The sequence below is a fragment of the Spinacia oleracea genome, chromosome 5 (assembly GCF_020520425.1).
Source record: "Spinacia oleracea cultivar Varoflay chromosome 5, BTI_SOV_V1, whole genome shotgun sequence".
NCBI lineage: Eukaryota > Viridiplantae > Streptophyta > Magnoliopsida > Caryophyllales > Amaranthaceae > Spinacia > Spinacia oleracea.
In genome coordinates, this window is record NC_079491.1 from 44,516,200 (window position 1) to 44,538,375 (window position 22,176).

Sequence of the window (22,176 nt, forward strand, 5' to 3'; positions counted from 1 at the left end):
AACGATGCACAGAGAAATAGGCCACATAGGCCTGTCTGGACCATCAAGAACCCGTACAGCCACACTCATAAAGCTAATCAGGTTCGCATAGGTTGCCTCACCCTAGCAGAACGAACGTAGCTCAGATAACTCCCGCATCAACGGGACCAGCCATGGATCCACCCGCTCAAAACGGTTTGACAAAATCGTCGAACTCAAAAACAGTAAGTAAAAGATGCTAGCATACATCCTCGCAGAAGCACCAGAAGGGCAACCCTCCGCCAAAACATCCACCAGCAAGGAGTAAGGCATCCCCTTCCCTTTATACTTGGCCACCTCTACGGCCAACTCTTTCCCGCAATCTCCATCGATGATGCTGTAAATCGAGGTGCCCGTAAAGGACAGACCCGTAAGGGCAGTGTAGTCCTTAGGAGTAATGGTCATCTCCCCCCACGGGAAGTGAAAAGTGTTGGTGGTTGTAGACACCTAATTTGTGTCTCCCCTAATGGGATGATGACGAGACCATTATCCTTTCTAGGTGGTTGGTAAAACTCCGTGCGGAAGTCCCAATTGCTAAGATATATTCCAAAATCCAAAGTCCAATTCCCGAGCCCGTTCCCATTCCGGAACTCGATACAAAATTCAATTTCCAAAAATCAATTTCAAAATCCAAACACAATCTCACCCAGTGGACCTCTCCATTGTTTTTACAAGGTCGTTTCCAGTCGAAATGCCATTAAGCAATCCAAAATCGGGCGCCGACCCATAAAACCAAGCATGTTGGGCCCCGTCCCGTGAAACATAGTCCAAAATACAAAATCCGAATACGAAAAAGGGAGTGTTTTTAGTCACAACTTCCTTAACCTCCAAGAAAAGCTACGTGCCAAAAATTGTACAAGTCGTACAAAGGTACAACACTACAAAACAAAACACAAGGACGGTGTCATCGTCCTTGTTTGGCAGAGCCTGGGACACGTCATCAGCGGCAGGCGATGGCCTTGCCCTAGGCGCTGACGTGTCTTGGTGTTTAGCCGCTTAACCTCCTTTTTAAATCCTCATTTCCACACCAAATGGGGAGGCAGAATTCAATACAACGTCGTAATTTCAATTTTTTCTCTCAAACTCCAATACACAATTCAAGTTTCCAATCTAGAATTTCCACTACAATTTCTCTAAAATATCAAAGCAATTGGTAGCACAAATCGGAAAACTAACCTAATCCTAAATAGGTAAATCTGAATCCCTAATCAAATCATCATGATATTTTCTACTTTTCTACATTTCTAAATCCAATATTTAATTCCTATGATGTTTTCATTTGAGTTCATACTCATGATAAACTAGGAAAAATTCCCCATAAGTGCAATCTTTGGGAGGTTTTCACTCTTGAAATTCCTCCAAAATGATTTTCTAAGCACATTTTCAATATCAATATGCAAGATTCAAGCTTTATTTTCGAAAATGATTAGTAAAGTGAAGAACTTTCATGCTTGAAAGGTTTCTCCTTTACAACAATCATCATACAATTTTACAAAATACAAATCTTTTCAAAGTTCAAGGATGTTTGGAAAAGTACACATAAACATTCAACTTTCTATGTTCAAATACAAGTTCTATTTTCAATATTCAATGATGTTTAAGTGAGATCAATTTCTCCTTAAACTAGAATCAACTTCAAGTTATGGAGCATATTAAAGGTGAGGCCTTTTTAACATTAAAAAGTCTAATCTTTAAGAACCAAGTCTCCTAATTTCAATATTCAAGTTCAATATTCAAGTTCAATATTTAAGTTCTATTTCAATAATCAAAGTCAAGGATGCTTTATGATGAGCAACTCATCTAAAGTTGAGATTTTTAGAGAATTGAATCTGTGTCAGACACACTTATTATTAAGTAGTTGTTTGGCGTTCGGATCTCAAGTACAATTTCAATATCGTCATTTAAATATTGCACTTTCAATACCGCATTTCAATACTCAATATGGCACTTTCAATATTGCAATTTCAATAACGCACTTTCAATAACGCACTTTCAATATCGCACCTCTATTTTTCATGCTTGTAATTTCAATTCTGACTCTTTACTCACCTTTTTTAAGGTGATGTGGTTTTGTACGCATTTCAATAATTCCTACTATTTGTGGTGATGCTTTACATGTTTATTGCTTTCATCACGCAACATGCTAAATACAATAATATACAAAAGGTTACACCACGCTTAACAGAGATAATTTTTGGACAAACCGGCCTTAGGTTCCCTTAATTAATTTAAAGCAAAGTGACCACGTAAAAGTAGAAAATACAATGTTCTAAATGCATGATTCAACCCGCCTAGTGCCATGATTAGGATTTCATGAAAACGATCCTTGTCTTGTGTTTGAATGTACTTTTCAAGTTTGCCAAAAATAAGCGGTTCGTTCCTGTACCCGAATCACCCATTCGATTTTAAGATTCAATGCCTTATCCAAAAAGAGTCATACTAAGGTCTTTCCAAACTAGACCCTTAAACATGTTTGGTGGCAACTCCTTCAAATTTCAAAATTTCAAAAGCCGTAGGGGAATCTACGGGAAATAAAAAAAAAAACCCCCCCTACAATGGTATCCCACCACCACTCCAGAAGCAGGTGCAAGAACCGCCCAGACGCGTTGGAACCCACGATCTCCTTAAAAACACACACCATCAGATACAAGGGGACTGCCTCCACTACTACATGGGTCCGCCCGTCCAGTTTCCCCAAACGCTCCACAAAGACCGACCCACCATAAGGTCGGCAAGCCGTGTCTGACTCGGCCCTATCGGCACAAAACCGGAAACCACGTGATTCTCCAAGTCATGGTGAAGGTCGATCCCGTCATACTCCATCGGACCCAACCAAGCTGGCTCGTCCTCGGGGTCGGGCTCCCCTTCGGACTCCAATGGAGGAGAAGAAGAGTCATTCATCGCCCTCCAAGAGCCCCGAACGGGCCGATAAGTGCCCTCTCGTCTCATCGGACAAGAAGGGATCACCCGTGGTTGTATCGTGTAATCCGAAGCCTCCCCCTCAGGGGAGGATGAACTTCCATCTGACATACTACATTTCGAAAAAAGTACAAAAAAAGATAAGGCATCACACCTTGAGCCCAGTAATGCAAGCAGTTACATTCTAAAATTTCGAACACGACAAGCTAGTGGCATCAAACAATTTTGTTCCCTAAGTATGAGCATGTTGCTAAGTTCATAATTAGTAATAAGGTTCATACATGCATTTTCAATCATCCATAGACCACAAAACCACTTCGAACATCAAAATCATGCATTTTCTATCATCCATAGACTATCTAAATAGCAAGCAATGGCACCAAGAACACCTACATTGTGTCCCTAATACCAATTCGTAGGCACACTTGGGGGCTAATTTTGAGCAAGTTCAAAATTGCCCAAAATCAACATACTTGTAGAAATTAACATGCCTAGGCACTCATATATGTTATAAATTAAATATCACATAAACAATTGCAAGAAATTGAGGCAAGAATCAAAAACCCCAATACAATTTGGGCATGAAATATCATACGAATTTCTACTCAACATTAAGCCAAAACTCAAGTTAAACTCGAAATTACTTACATATGCGCGATCTAGATTGACTTGGGAACGATTTGGTGAAGAAATCGTGCAAAATCGAGCAGAATTGATGAAGGACGATTGAGAGAGAACTCGAAAAATCGAACAAGCAGCCGCAGAAATGACGAACTGCCACTGCGCTGTTCGAAATTAAAGAAGATGTGCGCTGGAATTTTCCAGCGTTTAAAACCAAGTGCTGAAAAATTTCAGCGCTGGATAATCGCTTAACTTTGTTCCGTTTCTTTCTTCCTGTGGAAAAGTAACGGTATTTCAAAACATTTGTTATTATAATAATAAATTATTCTGGTGGCCCACTAATAGGCAACTGCATTCTGGGAATCACCGTAACCCATTTAGGTAACGGTTCCTTAAAAAATTTTCATTTTCAAAAAATATTTGTATTATGAAAAATCTCGTATTCTGTATTCTGAAAAATTCTGTATTCTGAAAAAATTCCGTATTCCGTATTCCATATTCCACATTTCATATTTCGTATTCCGTATTCTATTTCGAGGTTTATCCATTCCTCGTTAATAAAAATGTCAATATTCCGTATTTCGTATTCCGTATTCTGTTTCGAGGTTTATTCATTCCTCGTTAACAAAAATGTTAGTATTTCATAGTATTCCGTATTCCGTATCCCGTATTCTGTATTCCACGATCCGTATTCCATTATCATTCTATATTTTGTATCCGGTTATCATCCCGTACTCTGTCATCATTTTCAAAAGAAATCAAGTTACACATCTGTTTTCGAAAAGCTCTGTTCCGCCATTTGAACGCCTTCAATGACTCTTTGAGAAGTCGGTTCAAGTCAATGAGTTCCCGATGACTCGGTGAAGGCGGCGAAAAAAACATTAGCAGCTTCAACCGAAGAATGGGATGAATTGGCGGCCTCTTGACCCTTAAGTCAAATGTTATCACTGGGGGCTCCTGAGACCCTCGTTCGGAATTAGTCTTAACCAGGCTAGTTTTCAGACGCACTCCGTCTACCAATACTTTGATCATCGTCTTTCTCAGACTCAATTAAAGTGGGGGCTAACTGTAGACGCCTACATTTGTCCCTAGGCCCGATACGGTGTGTTCGATGATGAAACCAAACACCACTTGACTAAGCTTTCCTAAATATGCCATAAACGATCCATGACTGACTGATGATCCCGTAAACCATATTTCCATTTTTAGAAACTACTATTTATAGTAACTGTTATGCCTGAACATTGCCCAGAATGGAAACTCTATAAGATAAAATATCCGAGTGATTAAGTCGCATTACGATTTATCGTTGGATAAAGAATAAGAGTTGCATCTCAACTCATTTCTAAAGGATAGAAACCGTGAGTCAGATTTGGGTAAAAACCGATAAAGCTGGAAAAGCGAAGTAAAACACCAACGCTAGATCTTCTAGCGTTGGCAACACAAGAAAATTCTAGCGTTAGCAACGCACGCGCTACATTATTCCAGCGCACAAATCCAAAGCGCCATAATATTCCGGCGCTGCAATTTGTTTCTCACACAAATCAAGCAAAGATAGAGTTAATCCAGCTGTCACAAAACACATCTGGCGCTGTGAATGTGAAGCGCTAGAAATTAACAGCGCTCCTGATCCAAGCGCTGCACAGATCTTAGTCGAAAAAATCACATTTCTCAAATTTATCTTATTCTGGCCTATTTTACTATAAATAGGGGCTCTGAAATCCTGAAAATAACACACATTCCTAACCCTAAACCCTAAGCTTGAGTATTGATCGAAGCTTCTCTCTGCCCTATATTTGTGTGTCTGCCGCATTTAACACTCTGTTAAGCAGACCCTGCCCGTACTATTGCCTGAATTTGTTTGAATACTATCGAAGTGCTGCTGATATCTTAACCCAATTCCTAAGCCTAAAACATACAAAAAACTCTGGAAGAATCCCGTCTCACAGCCAGTCAGTCATCGAAAAGATCTAAAGCCAAACGAAAAGCTAGAAAAGTCAAGTGGTAGGTGTTCTTGAGAACCTCAGTATAGCCTACTCTATACTGTTACTTGAATATATATTTTACAGCTTTCATCACCATATAAATCTGTTAACTTTAACCTGTTATATTGCTCACGCCTAAATCAGATAACTCTTGGACAAACCAGTTTATTGCTAAGCGCCTTGAATTAACCTAAATCAGCGTTTTGACATCTGTTTAGTAATATATGTGCATTAAAATCAATCCACAGTGGTAATGTAGCATAACGCATGTCCCATCCTCGTCACAATTGAACTAGTAAGGACCGCGCCGCGTGGGCTAATGCTGGGCACTCCCCGTATTAGTAAACGTCCCCCGAATTCTCAATCTCTGCTTCACTAGATGTACGTTGAGGGATCTCCACACCAGGAATCACAAGGAAACTATGGTCGTTGTGAGTTAAATATGTTTGTACTTCAGGCATATCACGATAACCGGGTTTTGTCAGTTTTCTTAAACTGAATGGCGACTCCTACAGACTAGTAAAAAGAGGCTAACACCCACAGATAGTTCCTATTTACTTAATATGCTTGCAATATCCAGAAGGGAAAAGTCGTGCGGGCTGTATGCTCTTTTAGAGGCGCCCCGTCGTGTTTTTCGTCCCCCTCACACATATGTTATATGCTTAATATGTTAATTTGACCAAAATATTAAGTAAATAAAATTTCCTTTGATATACCTATATATTTGACTAAAATATTACTAAAATTATTTTAAGAAAATTATTATTATGTGATATCTATTAGTTGTCATATTTTATGTTATTACTATATTTTTTCATATGTAAACAGTTTATAAAAAAGGAAAGAAAAACTCTATTATATAAGTGAAGAGGTGAGGTTATTTTAGTAAATTCATTTTTGGCGCATAAATTTTTGGCTTGGTTGTACCCCCATCCAAAATGAACATTTATATATTTATTTGGAAATGAACATTTACTATTTTGGAAATGAATATTTACTATTTTGGAAATGAAAAATTATTTATTTATTTGGAAATGAACATTTATCTACTCATTCGAATATGAACGTTTATTTAATTATTTGGCAATCCTCATTTATTCAACCAAATTTGAAATGAAAATTTATCTACTGATTGTGAAATGAGTAGTTATTAATTTTAAAATGTACTTAGTTATTGCATTACTATGTTATTACTTTGAACATATATTGAGCAATTAAAACATGTCAAATAATATATTTTACCAAAAAAAATATACATTTTAGGCATTGTCTATTTAAAATTGTACTTGAATTAAGATATTGGTAGAAATCATCCACTTATTTTTCTATGTCTTCAATCTTGAATCTTACTTTTGATGTAGTCTCGAGTTCTTATACTTTTGAATGTGTGTATGAAGTGTGATTTGAACACACTATTTGACTTTCACGGTTTCAATTTCCTCATTGTTGTAGGCTGAAAATGAAAATAGTTAGTAGTTTGATATGATGATCACAAATAATTTTAAAATGAACATTTACTGATTTGAAAATGATGAGCATGCAAAGAAAACAAATAGGTTAAAAAGAAAGAACAAGTGTTTAAAAGATGCTTAGTAATAGAACAAGAAAGAACAAAGAATACAAAATGTATGAACAAATAAAACAAAAAGTATGAACAATTTTATTATGAACATTAACCAGATGATTACAATGCACAAACAAATATACAAGAAAGAACAAACAATTCAACAAAGAAGAACATAAAATTCCAGAAGAAAGAAAAAACAATACAACAATTATGAACAATTTTATGATGAATGTAAAAAAACAACATGAAAGAACAAACAATACAAAAAGAAAGAACAAACAATACAGGCGCTTGTAAAAACATAAAAGATCAATATAGGAAGAACTTAATTTCATTATGAACATTAACCATATTATTATTATGAACAAACAAATAAATAAGAAAGAACAAACAATTAAACAAAAAAAAACAATATAAAAAAGAACATAAAATTCCGGAAGAAATAACAAACAATACACCAATAATGAACAATTTTATGATGAATTTAAAAAACAACATGAAAGAATAAACAGTACAACAAGAAAGAACAAACTATACATGCGCATCGTATTTTGGGGGGGCACAACAAGAGCTGGCTGTACCAAAGTACAACAGTTATGGGTTACTTTTGATGTCCCCCTTGAATTATTAAAATACCCTCCACACTTATAAAATAGAGAATATAATGACAACATACCCAATAGGAAAAGCCCAAATAAGCATTTTAATCAATCTAGCCCCTTAAATAAATTCTTACCATTTTAATCAATCTATTTATATGCGTTCGACTCTATCTAACTTATCTGTTTCTCATATACGCACGCATCACATTTATATTATAATTTTACATGTTATTTCAGGTTTACATGTAATAACACAAATTTGTTTCTTATATTCGCATGCATAGCGTGCATATAAGACTAGTAAATCATAAATAAAATAGATATATTTTTAGAAAAATATTTTTGACGGAAAATTTTTGCACCAGAAAGTGATACATGTCACTCCCAGTATCTGTTTTAGTATAATGTAATAGAAAATTTCAAACTCTCAACAAAAAAAGTTAAATAATTATACAAGTACTTGATTCAATATTCCTAAAAATTAGCCTAACGAAACAATATAAAAATTTGGATCCAAAACCCACCTACAAAAAATAAAGTAGATAGCAATTTAATTAAATTTGAATCTAAATCCTTAAAAATGCTTCTCCATAAACATAGGAAATCAGAAAACACTAAAATTAGGACAATTTCTACCTCACTTCCCTTTCTAGCTCCCCCAATCTCGAGGTCAAACAAACGCCCTTATTCTTCTCTCTCTCCTCTCCTAAACTACGCCGACGGCCCCCCGATCCAAACACGCCTTTGCGATTCAATCTATTGACTTTACTCACCATTATTTACACAAAAAGTTAAAATCAATTAAATTAAACACGTTAAACTGATTATAAAAATTTAAATAAAATAACGAAAGAACTAGTCCAATTTATAATTTCTTTTTATTAAAAAGAAAGAAAACAATTAATTACCCCAGCAAAGAACGAGGAAAATTAAACAAAGTTTCATTATTTTTTTGTTTCAGATTTTCTTTTCTTCTTTTCCCCATCTCCCTCTCCCTCTCTCTCCTCTTTTTCTCTCTCTACCCCGATCCATCCATCCATGGGAGAGTAGACCAAAAAGCTTGAGCTTACCCTCTCTTCTATCTTTCCTATCTGGAAAAGAAAATCCAATAGTCTAACATCAAAACCAACAAGAAAATATTTCAATATTTTTCACACAAACTCAGACAAATCCAACCAACCGCGTCGAATCTGAAAGAATAAAGAAAGACTATTGTGGGTGTGATTGTTTGATTGATTGTTTGGATTGTAAAGGGAGCTGTTTAAAGAGATTATAAAAAAGAGGGATTATTAGTTGATCGGATGGTAGAGAGGCTGTCACGAGAGAGATGGGCCGAGGAGGAAAGAACAATAACAAGATTTACGAACGTGAAAATATCAAACGGAAGTCAAGTTAACGAGCACAAGTATTATTGTTGTTGTCGTTGTTGTGAAAGGGAAACAATAACATTAGGCGAAAGAATAGGAAGAGAATTGGTAGGAGGATGCAGCTGCATTTATCTCCGAGCATGAGAAGTATAACGATATCATCGAGCAATGGTGGGTTCGTTGACTTGATGAAGATCAAAGTAGCTGCTCGTCATATCTCATATCGCACCCTTTTTCATACCATCCTCATCCTTGCTTTTTTGTTGCCCTTCGTCTTCATTCTTACTGCTCTTGTTACTCTTGAAGGTGTCAACAATTGTTCTTCTCTCGGTACGATTTTTATTTTTCTATTTTTCTTTTTTCTTTGCCTTTTCCGGATCTTGCTGTTTATTGTCGCTTTTAGATTTGCATTCATTGGATTTCGATTCTGTTTATGTCATTTTTTTTTACGGAATTTGATTGCGGTTTCATCTTTCACAAGCTTTGATTTGGGTAACTTTGATTCTTTTTCGTTTGATTAGGATAGTTAGGGATGCAATGATTTATTCCCCTTGTTTTGATTTGGATTGCTAATTGATTTTGACTACCTGGTTCAGCTCCGTTTGATCTTTAGTACTGTATGGTTTTTAAGTTTTAGTTTTAGATGCTGCTTTATATGACAATCGTTGCTGTCTCTAGGTGTTGGTGTTTGGGTGTGTTGCTATTATGTGTTTTAAATCACATGGATGCATTAGGGTGTGTTTCTATTATGTGTTTTAAATCACATGTATGCATCATAGCAGAAGTCTGCGTTTAAATTTTCAGTTTGTGTCTGGAACAATCACTTGTTTCTATCATTCTTTAGTGAGATACTGAATGTGATTATTAATGGTTTTAGATCAATTTATAAGGTTTTATATATTATAATGCAATGGATAAATGGTAATGCATGGATGCCCTTACAATTTTCAATATTCCAGAAATTACCCATGGTTATCAATGGTTGAAGTGTGATCTCGTGATTCTCTTATGACTTTAGGTGAAATATTTCTATATTTGTGAGATGAATGTAGTTATAGAGCGCCACATTTTCATAGGATTTTAGTATATTTGTAAGCCGGGATGGTTGTTGCTTTTTACACATCTTAAGTCTCTAGCATTTGTGTCTGGCATTCACCGTGTTAGCTCCTTTGATTCGGAAAGCGACACCGTGTCCCTGCGGAAAGGACCATAATAGATAGAGAAAGGGAGGGAGAGAAAGAGAGAATAGAGAAAAGATTTGTTTTTCTTATTCACTGGATCTTTTGATTTGTTATGTTGCTATGTTATGTTGGAAGCTAGGGAGGGAGAGAAAGAGAAAATAGAGAAAGGTTTTGTTATGAATTTGAATGATATCTGTATTTCATGTTGATCTGTGTTCCATATAAGATATGGTTTCAAAAATACTGGATCTGCTTCTTCTAAATCTGTAGTGGTGAATAGTTATCTGTACTATGGTCTCTAGCTGACTAAGGTAGTTATCCAGTATCATTTTAGCTAATTAGTTTTATCCAGTAGCAGCTATGGAGTTTATGAAGATTATTGTTTGAAAGTTGCTGAGGAATCCTTTATATCACATCTCATTTAAGGTTTTGCTTCTATTCAAACTCGACCATGTTCTTCGAAGTTCATTTAGATACTAATAGGAGGTCAATTTGCCTACTTTTTTCTTCGTAGATATGTAGGTCTTGATTGTTTTATGTCGCCTGTATGTAAACATTAGTTCCCTTGTTACGGTTGGCTATTTCATCATATTGGCTACTTTCTCAATCCACTTTGATATTCTGTAGTTCCTATTACTGGGACTTCTATAGTTTCACACTTCCATTTTTATTGTGAAGTTATATTCCTCTCTCCCTTATCTTTTGTCAAGGTTATTTCTTAGATTGATCCATTTGTATTTTGAGATATATTAGTGGGATGAAGAATTAATTTTGTAAGAATCAGGAAAGGTTGTACTTACCATTACAGTTATAGAAACTATAGATTTATGGAAATCACACATGGAAGGCTGCTCTACATATTTTTTGGCCTCTTTTGAGTTTCTTCCTTTTCAATTAATGTGTGTGTATACCGACCTCCGATTAGTGGAGTATTTGCTTAATAATGTTAGCTTGATACAAAGGCCACAATATTAGAAATAATTCTTTTCTTACCTTGTATTTTTAACTTTGAGTACCATCACGCCAGCACTTAAAAAACCTTGTTTTGGGTTGATCTATTTTGTACAAGCAAGTAGGGAACTTTTCACTGAAGCTATGATTTTGACTTGCGTTTTCTCTGTTATGTTACAGATTGTTTAGGTAGGCGTTTTGGACCCAGGCTCCTCGGTAGAGATGATTCAGGGGTAATTCTTTTTATGCATATTGTTGTACTCGAGCCTTTCTTATGTAAAACTACCAAACATATTCTCATTTCTCGTTTTCATGTTGCAACAGAGGCTGGTTAGAGATTTCCACAAAATTCTTAATCAGGTCAATAGTGAAGAGATACCATCTGGTTTAAAGCTTCCAGATTCATATAAACAACTTGTGTTTGATATGAAGAACAACCAGTACGATGCAAAAACCTTTGGCTTTATCTTAAAAGGAATGGTGTGTATTACTTATCCATCTCGCATCCATCTTTTGGTCCTTACATATGTCTTTTGTGGAAGGTTCCATGATGATATATCATGTGGGTAATTGATCTTTCTTGCTTTCCGCGGTTGCATGACTTCTGCAAAACCATTTGGCCAACAAAATTATGTAGATTTTCATTACACATGTAATATTTTGGTTTGTTTGGAGACGGAAGTTTTTCATGATCTTTTATCACTTTAGAGTGTTCAGGTATTCATCAATCGTATATTGCACTTAAAATTCTTGGATGTCTACTCCTGCAGCACACGTTACAGTTTGTTACAACTTCAGAGTTGTCTTCAATGATTTGACCTATCTGTTGTTGCTCAATACATTCTTTACCATCTTGAAGAGGGCTATAGACTTTAGTGTATTAGTGAATTTAGTGGTATAGTGGAGTGATAACACTTAGGAATTACTTCCATTGCTATTTTGGTGTACACAAAGACTTATTTACACCGAAAGTATCCCTAATTTCTCTATAACTTCTCCTCTTGAAACATAATTTACTTTTTTAAAATCTTAAGAACGCAGTTCTATAGTTACCCTACCTTTTGTTGCTATAGTGGAATTAATTAAAAGTAGAAATAACTTACGTTACTATCTTATTGTCATTTCTACATAACACTGTAACAGAGAGGATTTTTTATTTTATTTTCCTTACTGTCAAATCCAAAATCAATGAATAGTTGTCATAATTTTTATTAGCAACTTACCTTCCCCTCCATTTCTGAAACATAGATATTTTATGGATCTGAATAATGAAATGTTAATATGTATTGGGAGGATAAGAGCATTTTGGACCCAAAGATTTGAGAAACACTGAAACGTTGCAGTTTATGGATCCCTGGCCTGACTGAAGGACTAGGTGATCTAAACATCTCAAAGCTGTAGATCAGTTGTAATCAGTTAGTCTTCTCTGCATTGAGAACCTTCGGCATGATGCTCGCACCAGGAGGCTTGGCTGTCTTAATGTTTGAAGATCAGAATGTTTTGGCTGTTCAAGTAATAGAGAAAGCAGCAGGTGTTGCTGGGATGGTGAGTATAAAATTTGTTAGTGTATGTGAAATATGCCTGCTGGATTGGCTACAATGGATTCTACAAGAAATGATGTGAGGTTGCACCAAACAAAACAAGAAAGTAATTTAGGTTAGGTTGCAGCTTTTTTAACTAAAGGGTTAATGGGTGTTGTACGGAATGTTGTGTTGGATATTCCGATGCTTATTGGGAAGTTAGGGCTTTGGAGGTCTCGTGTAATTTTGGTCTTTTGGCTATGGAGGAATTAGAAGGTCAAAGTGCAAACAGATCTACTGAAGCAATAACTCTCATAGTAAGGTTATCTATAGATATTTCTCCCAAAAATTTTGCCTCTGGCTGTATTCTTACACTACCTAATGCTTCCTCCGCAAGCAAAATTTGTATACCTTCTTTGTTGTATACAATTTTGTGATTAATATATTGCCTAGTTCTATGAAAATGATTTTGTGCGTAGGTTATCCGAACTTCTAGTAAAATGGAACCTGTTGTTTTGGTCACTTGTGGATTTTGAAAGTGTACTAAAACTGGAGTTTCTTCGTTAAAGTTACTGCATTATGTAGTTTCATTTTGTTGGTGTATCTAGCTGTTTACTGTTTCTTTAATAACTGTAGGTTAGGTTATGTAGTGAAGATACATCTGGTTTTCATTTCGTTAATGACAAATAATTTGTTACTTCACAGATGGAGAAACTTGAAAGAGAAATCAGGGAAGCCAAGTTTGCAGAGTTGATGAACAAACACTTTGCTGCTAGTTCCATTCCCAAAGGCATCCATTGTTTGTCTCTTCGTTTGACAGATGAATACTCTTCTAATGCTCATGCTCGCAAACAATTGCCTCCCCCGGAGTTGCTCCCATTGCTTTCTGACAACTCAATGTACCATTTTGTTTTGTCCACGGATAATATTCTGGCTGCTTCTGTTGTGGTTACTTCTGCTGTGCAATCGTCCTTAAAACCTGAGAAGATAGTATTTCATGTTATCACTGACAAGAAAACTTATGCTGGCATGCATTCTTGGTTTGCTCTAAATCCTGTCTCACCAGCAATTGTTGAAGTGAAAGGTGTTCACCAGTTTGACTGGTTAACAAGAGAGAACATTCCAGTTCTGGAAGCTATAGAAAGCCATAATGGAATACGGAATTACTACCATGGCAACCATGTGGCAGGAGCCAATCTCAGTGAGACTACTCCACGAACTTTTGCTTCAAAATTACAGGCAAGAAGTCCAAAATACATTTCGTTGCTCAACCATATCCGGATCTATTTACCTGAGGTAATAGACACATTTTTTTGTTTAACTTTGATGATGGTTTATTTGTTTGTTTTATTTTATTATGATAGATCCTATAAACTTTTATGGATTGAGTGAAAATCTGATACTAACATGAGAAACACAAAAGCTTAATTGCAGAAAAAGATAGAGAATAGTACTAGCAAGAAAGCTCGGAAATCTTGATAAAAAGGACTAGTATCTGCTGATTGATCTCTAAACTTATTGTTTTCTTTGTGAGACACTTCAATGAATTCTTTTTGTTAATGTGTTAGCACCCTTTGAAGGAAAGAGGGCACAGTGAACACTTCACCCCCCCACCTCCCCCCCTCCCCCCCCCTCCCCCCCCTCCCCCCCCCTCCCCCCCCTCCCCCCCGTCCCCCTGTTTTTAACCATCTTTCTATTGTGAGCACGCTTTGAAGGAAAGAGGGCACAGTGAAAGAGGGCACAGTGAAAACTTATTGTCTCTGATTATGCTGTTCTTTACTTGCCTAGTTGTTTCTGATACTTGATTTTCATTGTGGGCATTGTTTTTGTTTGTATACTGTGTAGTGTGTAAGGTAAATTAAGGTATATCAGTAGTGTTCTTCATCTAGCTGGTTATAATTTTCCTGACATGGTTTTGGAGCAGCTATTCCCAAACCTCGACAAGATAGTGTTCTTGGATGACGATGTGGTAATTCAGCGTGACCTAGCTCCTCTTTGGAGTATTGACCTTGAGGGGAAGGTAAATGGAGCTGTAGAGACTTGTAGAGGTGAGGACGAATGGGTGATGTCCAAGACATTCAGAAATTATTTCAATTTCTCCCACCCTCTCATAGCTCAGCATTTGAATCCCGATGAATGTGCATGGGCTTATGGGATGAACATATTTGATCTGCGTGCTTGGAGAAAGGCAAGCATAAGGGATACTTATCATTCCTGGCTTAAGGAGGTAAAAGTGCTAAGATGTTTTCAATTATGTCCTTTTGTTTTTTCTGATTTGAGTACTGTTGGAGATTATATGTTGAATCTGTGTGTGGGGGGGGGGGGGGGGGAGTGGACGGCTGGGGAATTTTTAAGTTAAAAATAGAATAAAGTAGAAGTGGGTAGAACAAAAAAAAAAAACACCTCCTTTTGGAAAGTGGGTACATGAAAAAAGAACGGAGGGAGATGTATATGAAATTGAATGGGAAATAGCGAGCTGAATTTGCAAATACCGTCTAATCTCCGACTTTGCCTTTGTCAATAAATCCCTGTTCAGAACATGTGCATATCTTTTCTTTATGCTTATTAATGTAGAATTCATCTCTTGTTCAGAATAAGTACTATCTTTTCTTTATGCTTATTAATGTAGAATTCATCTCTTGTTCAGAATAAGTACTATCTTTTCTTTATAAAGGTGTAGAATTCATGAATTCATACGTCAAAGACAATTTGGTTCAACTTTTTGGTTCAGTCTTCTTCTTTTTATGGACTCTTGAGAATTGTATATTTGTCTCGGCAGCATCTTTTAATCCTCATGATTAGAATAAGTGACAATTTGTATATGTGATATAGAAATTTGTAAATCTAATAGGAAGTGTGAATATTGAGTTGTGACATGGATTTTATGCTGTTGATTATGCAGAACTTGAATGCAAACCTTACGATGTGGAAACTTGGAACTCTACCACCGGCTTTGATTGCATTTAAGGGGCATGTACACCCGATTGACCCATCTTGGCATTTGCTGGGTTTGGGGTACCAGAATAAGACCAACCTTGACAGTGTGAAGAAAGCGGCGGTTATTCATTACAATGGGCAGTCGAAACCATGGCTTCCAATTGGGTTCGATCATCTTCGTCCCTTTTGGACAAAGTATGTCAATTATACTAACGATTTTATTAGAAATTGCCACATATTGGAGTCATAGTCACCAGTCAGGTACATGAGATTCTGATGAAAAGAGAGAGGCAGGATAAGAAATGATAAATGCTGGCTGCTTCTGGTGTGTTTTTTCTGATGGCTAGAGAAGTGAAGGGAGGGGGCGTCATTGAATGTGCCAAATGGTTAGTGATTTGAGGTATAAGACTCTGGCAATGGCTTCCCAGATTCAAAGTGAGTAGAGTGGAGACTAGCATGGCACAAGATTCATTTTTTCCATCTGTAAAATAACAACTCTTGTTAATTCTTTTGGTTGAGAAAGGACAGTAACGTACGTTCGTTCTGTGGGCTTCTCACGTCTTATGGGATATAGTTCAATTATTGAAGATACATACTACGCACAGGATATTGCCCTTCCTATAATTGCTGCTCAGTGCATCAAGCCGAAGGCCAAGTTGGACAGCTCCCCGATGGTGATTGTGATGGTGATGGTGATGGTGATGGTGATGGTTCCTCATCTGCCAAGCAAAAGATGGGGATATAGTTTATTCTTTTCTCTCTTTAATATCATTTTTTTGGTACTTGTTCTGTTCAATCAACTAGATTTCAGTTTCTCTATTTTTGGCTAGGGTATAAGATTTGTCTTCTGCTACAGGGTTCCTCGTAGTTGGGAATTAATCCTAGGTCATATCATTAAATTTTGCTTGTGTACCATCTTGAGGGATATCTAAATGTGCAGTAATTCTTTCTCAAGTATCACAATTATACTACACCTGATCAGTGTTTGTTTGGCTACTTATTTTCCGTCAACTAGATTCTTTAACAATGAACGATATCTAAATGTGCAGAGTAGGGCTGTGCAAAAAATCCGGAAAACCGAAATCGAACCCGAAAATCGAAAAAACCGAACCGAAAAAGCGGATAACCGAACCGAAATAATAGGGTTAGGGTAGGCTTTTTTGCATTTTTAAAAAATCCGAACCGAACATGCGGGTAACCGACCCGAAAAACGGGTAATCGAACCGACCGAAATTAACAAGATGTTCGTTAGATTGGTGTGATGTACTGATGTTCCTGTTGTTTAGTAGTTGTTAATGTTGGAAATTAATTAATGGTCTTGTTGATGTTGAATTATGCACATGGTGATCTATTAAAGATGGATAATTTTGCTCTAGTTGCTTCTTTGCGAACTTGTTGTATTGTTTTTTTTCTTGTTTTGTTAACTTTTTTGTCGTATGAATCAGATATTTAGAGTTCATAAACATGTTTATAGGTGTTTTTTTTATCTTCAACTCTACATGATTAAAGTTTTCACGGGAAGTTTTAACAAAATAATGTGAACTATTACCCGATCGAACCGACCGAAAAAAACCCGATACCCGAAAAAGCGGGTACCGATACTTGTGGATACGGTTTAGGGTCGGCATTTTTAAAAACCGAAAATAACGGGTACCCGAAATAAATTGCTAACGGGTAACCGAACCCGCATTTGCACACCCCTAGTGCAGAGCTATATTTCTTTGGGGTACTTAATTTTTTTTATTATTTTTGGCAGAAAGTACAAACAGGCAAAGAACAAGGAGAAAACTATTACCCACTACATATAGCCTTATGGCCATTCATGGGTAATACAAGACACAATACTAATAGAACTAGAACTACTCCTAGACTACACACAAGACCACACTATTATGAGACATAAGTCTCTTTCTTGATCGATTTTGAAACCTCCAACGTATGGGCTTAAACCTTCCTCTTCTTCCCGGTTCGGTACCTGCAACCAACCTTCCTCTTTGGGTACTCAGTATTTTTCATCGCCATATTTTATTTTTTTGGGCAGGCAAATAATGATTATATTGATTGCACAAAAACTAGTTACAACCATGCTACCAGTTCAGCAAACTGAAGCCAACAAAATAAGGCTAAGAACACTTGGCCAAAAAACCCAAAAGTAAGCTAACAAGCCTAGAAATAACAATTACAAACTGTGGAACCAATCAAGATTCCTAGAACTGGTTTTTGTGCCTAATAAGTTCAACACTCTTCCCTTCACCTCTGCCTGAATGCTTTTGACTATGGACTGCACAGTTGGAACATGCAGAGACCAGACAGCTGCATTTCCAGCCTTCCATATGTTGTACACCAAACTAGCCACTGCAGTGAAAATGATATACCTCCTGCATTTGCTTCTGCTGTATTTCTGAACCCCCGTAAGCAAACTAAAAACTGTAAACATGTTGAGCTGAACCCCTAACCAGGACATAACAATGTGTTTGCATTGGTTACTAAGCTCACACTCAAAGAACAAGTGATCCACCTTTTCTACTTGGGCACTACAAATAGGGCAACTGTCATCAGCACTGAACCCCACCTTAAACAACCTCTCCTTTGTTTTGAATCTATCCAGCATGGCAAGCCATAGAATGAATCTATGTTTTGGGATAGACAGCCTATTCCAGACATATTTTTGCCAAGGAACCTTGGTTCCCAAACTCCTAAGCTGAGTGTATGTCTCCTTTATAGAGTATTTGCCACTGTGAAGCCATTGATAACCAAGCTGGCTACTGAAACTGTTCTTGACCTTAGCTTGCACACAAACTTTACTACCCAGCTAGCAGCAGTAGGGGCAGTAAACTGATCCCAAGAGTGATCTTTGACATACACAACATGAATCCACTTAACCCACAAGTTATCTTGTTTTTGGGCAATAGACCATGCCTGCTTACCTACTGCTGCTTGGTTCCACAGAAGCAGGTTCCTGAAACCCAAACCACCATGGGTTTTAGGTTGACACATCTGATCCCAAGCTACAGAACCAGGTTTAGCACAGTCAAAGGTGCCAAACCACAAAAAATCTTTGCAGATGACATTAATTCTCTTAAGTACAGATTTAGGAAAAAGAAACATTTGTGACCAGTAGACACAAATGCTCATCAACACAGAATTGATGAGTTGAGCTCTTACAGCAAAAGAAAAATTCTTAGAGCTCCATAATTAAATTCTAGCTGTCATCTTGTCTACCAGTTGATCACAATCACTGGCCTTGCGTTTACAAGGGCTAACAGGGACACCCAGATACCTAAAAGGAAGATGGCCTTGTCTGAAACCAGTCAAGTTAGTGATCTCAACCACCTCCTGATCATTCATGCCACAACAGTACATAGAGGATTTAGTAGTGTTGACAGATAACCCAGTGGTCTTAGAGAGCAAGTGAAAACCATCCATCATTAAGCTCACCACTTCCCTATCCCTTTTACAAAAAATGAGAAGGTCATCAGCAAAACACAAATTTTTAGCTTTAATGGTCAGCATCTAGAGTGGAATTTGAACCTGGGATGATCAACTACTGTCTTCATTGTTCTGGAGAAATACTCCATACAAAGAGTAAACAACAAGGGGATAGAGGATCACCCTGTCTCAATCCTCTTTTTGGGTGAATTAGCTTGGAAGGAACCCCATTAGTCATGATGGAATATTGAGTGGTAGTCAAACAGGTCATTATCAGGTTAATGAAAGAAGGTGGGAACCCCAGATACTGCATAGCTTCTTGAATGAAATCCCACTCCACAGTGTCATACGCTTTTTGGTGATCTAGCTTCAGAAAGCAATTGGGTTGAATCTGACTTCTTTTGTACATTTTGATGATGTCTTGGAAAATGAGAATATTATGCATAATTGATCTTCCATCAACAAAAGCTCCCTGATTCTGGGAGATGATATCAGGTAATACAACTCCTAACTTCTCACACAATAATTTAAATATTCACTTATACATCACAGAGCAACATGCAATAGGTATGAAATCTCCAACTGTAGCAGGCACACTCACTTTAGGCACGGGGGTGATGGAATTGAAGTAACATTTATTTCCTTCAGCATTTTACCTGTTCTGAAAAATTCAGTAATAGCTGCATGGAAGTCGTGCTTGATGGTATCCCAAGCAACTTTGAAAAAATGGCTATTATACCCATCTAGACAAGGTGCTTTGCTACTAGGAATAGCATCCAATACATTCTTAACATCAAAGACACTGAAGTCACATTGTAACATTTCTTTGTGAGTATCAGTTAATTTGGGCCCCCTATCCGTAATGATGGGGTCAATACTGGTTCTATTGTCCACCTGGGAGCAGAAAAGGCAGTTGTAGAAAGTGAGGAAAGCTTCTTGAACTTGTTCATGAGTGGTAACCCATTCACCAACAGCATTCTGAATAGAGTGGATAACATTATGCTTCCTTCTCTGTTTGATACTTTGGTGGAACAATATTGTATTTTCATCACCTTTCTCCAACTAATGAACCTTGGCTGTTTGGTGAAGGAAAGAAAGAAAATTATCATTGGCCACTCTATAAGCCTCTACAGTGGCTTTTTCTTCAGAAATGAAGGCAACATTAGGGGGATCAGTATGCAATTTATTATGAACATCCAACAAATCACTTTGTCTAGCAAGCTTCAGAGCTTCCACATTATTGTACCCTTTTTTGTTCAAGGATCTGAGGTCACTTTTTATCCACTTAAGCTTCTGAGTAACTCTGAACATACAACAACCATAGACATACTTCTGCCAGTGTCTTTCAACAATAGGGATGAACTCAACAGAAGAGGTCCACATGTTGAAAAATCTGAAGGGTCTTTTCTGAGAGTTGTGACTTGTAGTATGCAAAACCATAGGGCTATGATCATAAGTTCCTTCAGGCAGAATCATGGCTTCAGTAGAAGGGAAGCTATCATCCCACTTGGAGTTAGACATAACTCTATCAATCCTTGTAAACACCCTTGCTTCCCCATCTTGTTTGTTGTTCCAAGTAAAGTGTCTACCTACTGTCTTGACCTCAGTAAGCTGACAAGAATCCATACACTGCTTCATAGGCCAAATATCATGTAATCTTACAGGGGAGCCAATTCTATCATCCATCTTCATAATGGCATTAAAATCCCCCATTATTAACCAAGTTGTACTGCATCTAGAAGCAAAAGCAGTCAAACTGGCCCAAAGTTCCTCTCTCTCAGGAGGGGTGTTTAGACCATAAATAAATGAGCAAAAGAAATCAGTTCTGGCACTCCTAGGAGTAATGAAACAATGAATAACCTGACTTAGCATGGAGATGACATTCACAGTGAAAAGAGGGGGATCCCAAGCCAGCACAATCCTACCATTCTTGTGACAAGTAAGGTTAGAGGTGAAACACCAATTAGGACAAACTGAGAGATATAGGTTGCCCATCTTTGATGCCTTCACCTTGGTTTTAAGGAGACTAAATAAACCAACATTGTGAGACTGAACCATCTGTCTCATTTCTTTCTGCTTATCTTGTCTATTTAGCCCCCTCACATTCCAACATTAGATCTTATCCATTAGGCTTAGGGGCTGTCACCCCCCTGCCAAATGAAGGAGAACCAATTACCAATCCCCTATGTTCTTCATCTACACTCTCCCTTTCAGATTCAGACTCAGTGAGAACTTGAAAAGTGTTAGTAGTGACAACAGGCCTAAGTTGTTGACCCACTACCTTGCTGAACCTGGTTGCTTGTGTGAAACCATTGACTTTTTGAGATACCACAGTAGGTACTTGCACCATAGATTGAGTAGGTTGAACATTCTTTTTCACCCACACCCTTCTAGTGTTTCCATTCTTGTTCTTAGTGCACCTAGATTGGTCATGCCCCATCCCCCTATAGTGAGAGCAAGTAAGAGGAATCCAGTCATAGTTGACTTTTTGGTCAACTTTGGCACCATTCTCATTTAGGAAGTGAATCACAGTGGGGAATTCTTGATCCACCTTGACCTCAATCATAACCCTTGCAAACATCAATTTGTCCCTATTTTTAGTAGCCTGATCAACTTTGATCATTGTCCCTAATTGACTCATAATTTTTCTTAAGCTTCTATCCCCCCAATATTTCACATCCAACCCAAGAAATTGGATCCATATTGGGACTGTTTTGACAATCTCCTTAGTGAAATTCTCATCAGAGGACCATGGTTTCACTATGAGTGGCTTTGAATCAAAGAAAAATGGTCCACCATTCAAGATTTTGGAGCAGTTCTCCATGGTAGTAAAACGCACCAGATATATTCCTCTACCCACCTGTGACACCTTATCCACCACAAGTTTCCCCCAAATTCGTCTCACATACCCTTCCATAACATTTTGGGGAGGATTAGAACCCAAAACATAGCATACAACATCTGATTCCCAAAACAAAATTTCCTCCCTAATATCATCAAAATCAATCGACACCAAAATAGGGGATGACACTGAATTATTAGCATTATCACTAATACATGGATTTTCATTAGCAATAAT

The 22,176-nt window shown here is 37.2% G+C and overlaps 2 protein-coding genes across 2 annotated transcripts; one reads left to right on the top strand and one right to left on the bottom strand.

Moving 5' to 3' along the window:
• Window positions 1-8,641: 8,641 nt before the first annotated feature.
• LOC110793607 (probable galacturonosyltransferase 14) lies at window positions 8,642-16,641 on the top strand. The gene is made up of 6 exons (XM_021998503.2): window positions 8,642-9,409; window positions 11,392-11,444; window positions 11,536-11,691; window positions 13,437-14,027; window positions 14,656-14,958; window positions 15,634-16,641. Exons 1-6 carry the CDS (start codon window positions 9,196-9,198, stop codon window positions 15,916-15,918), a joined length of 1,602 nt encoding a protein of 533 aa, XP_021854195.1. The 5' UTR covers window positions 8,642-9,195; the 3' UTR covers window positions 15,919-16,641.
• Window positions 16,642-19,221: 2,580 nt separating this feature from the next.
• LOC130461481 (uncharacterized) lies at window positions 19,222-21,164 on the bottom strand. Its single transcript, XM_056829597.1, has 3 exons — window positions 20,169-21,164; window positions 19,754-20,075; window positions 19,222-19,604 (listed from the first exon to the last, which is right to left on the bottom strand). The coding sequence occupies exons 1-3, from the start codon at window positions 21,162-21,164 to the stop codon at window positions 19,222-19,224; spliced, it is 1,701 nt and encodes a 566-aa protein (XP_056685575.1).
• Between the last annotated feature and the right edge of the window lie 1,012 nt (window positions 21,165-22,176).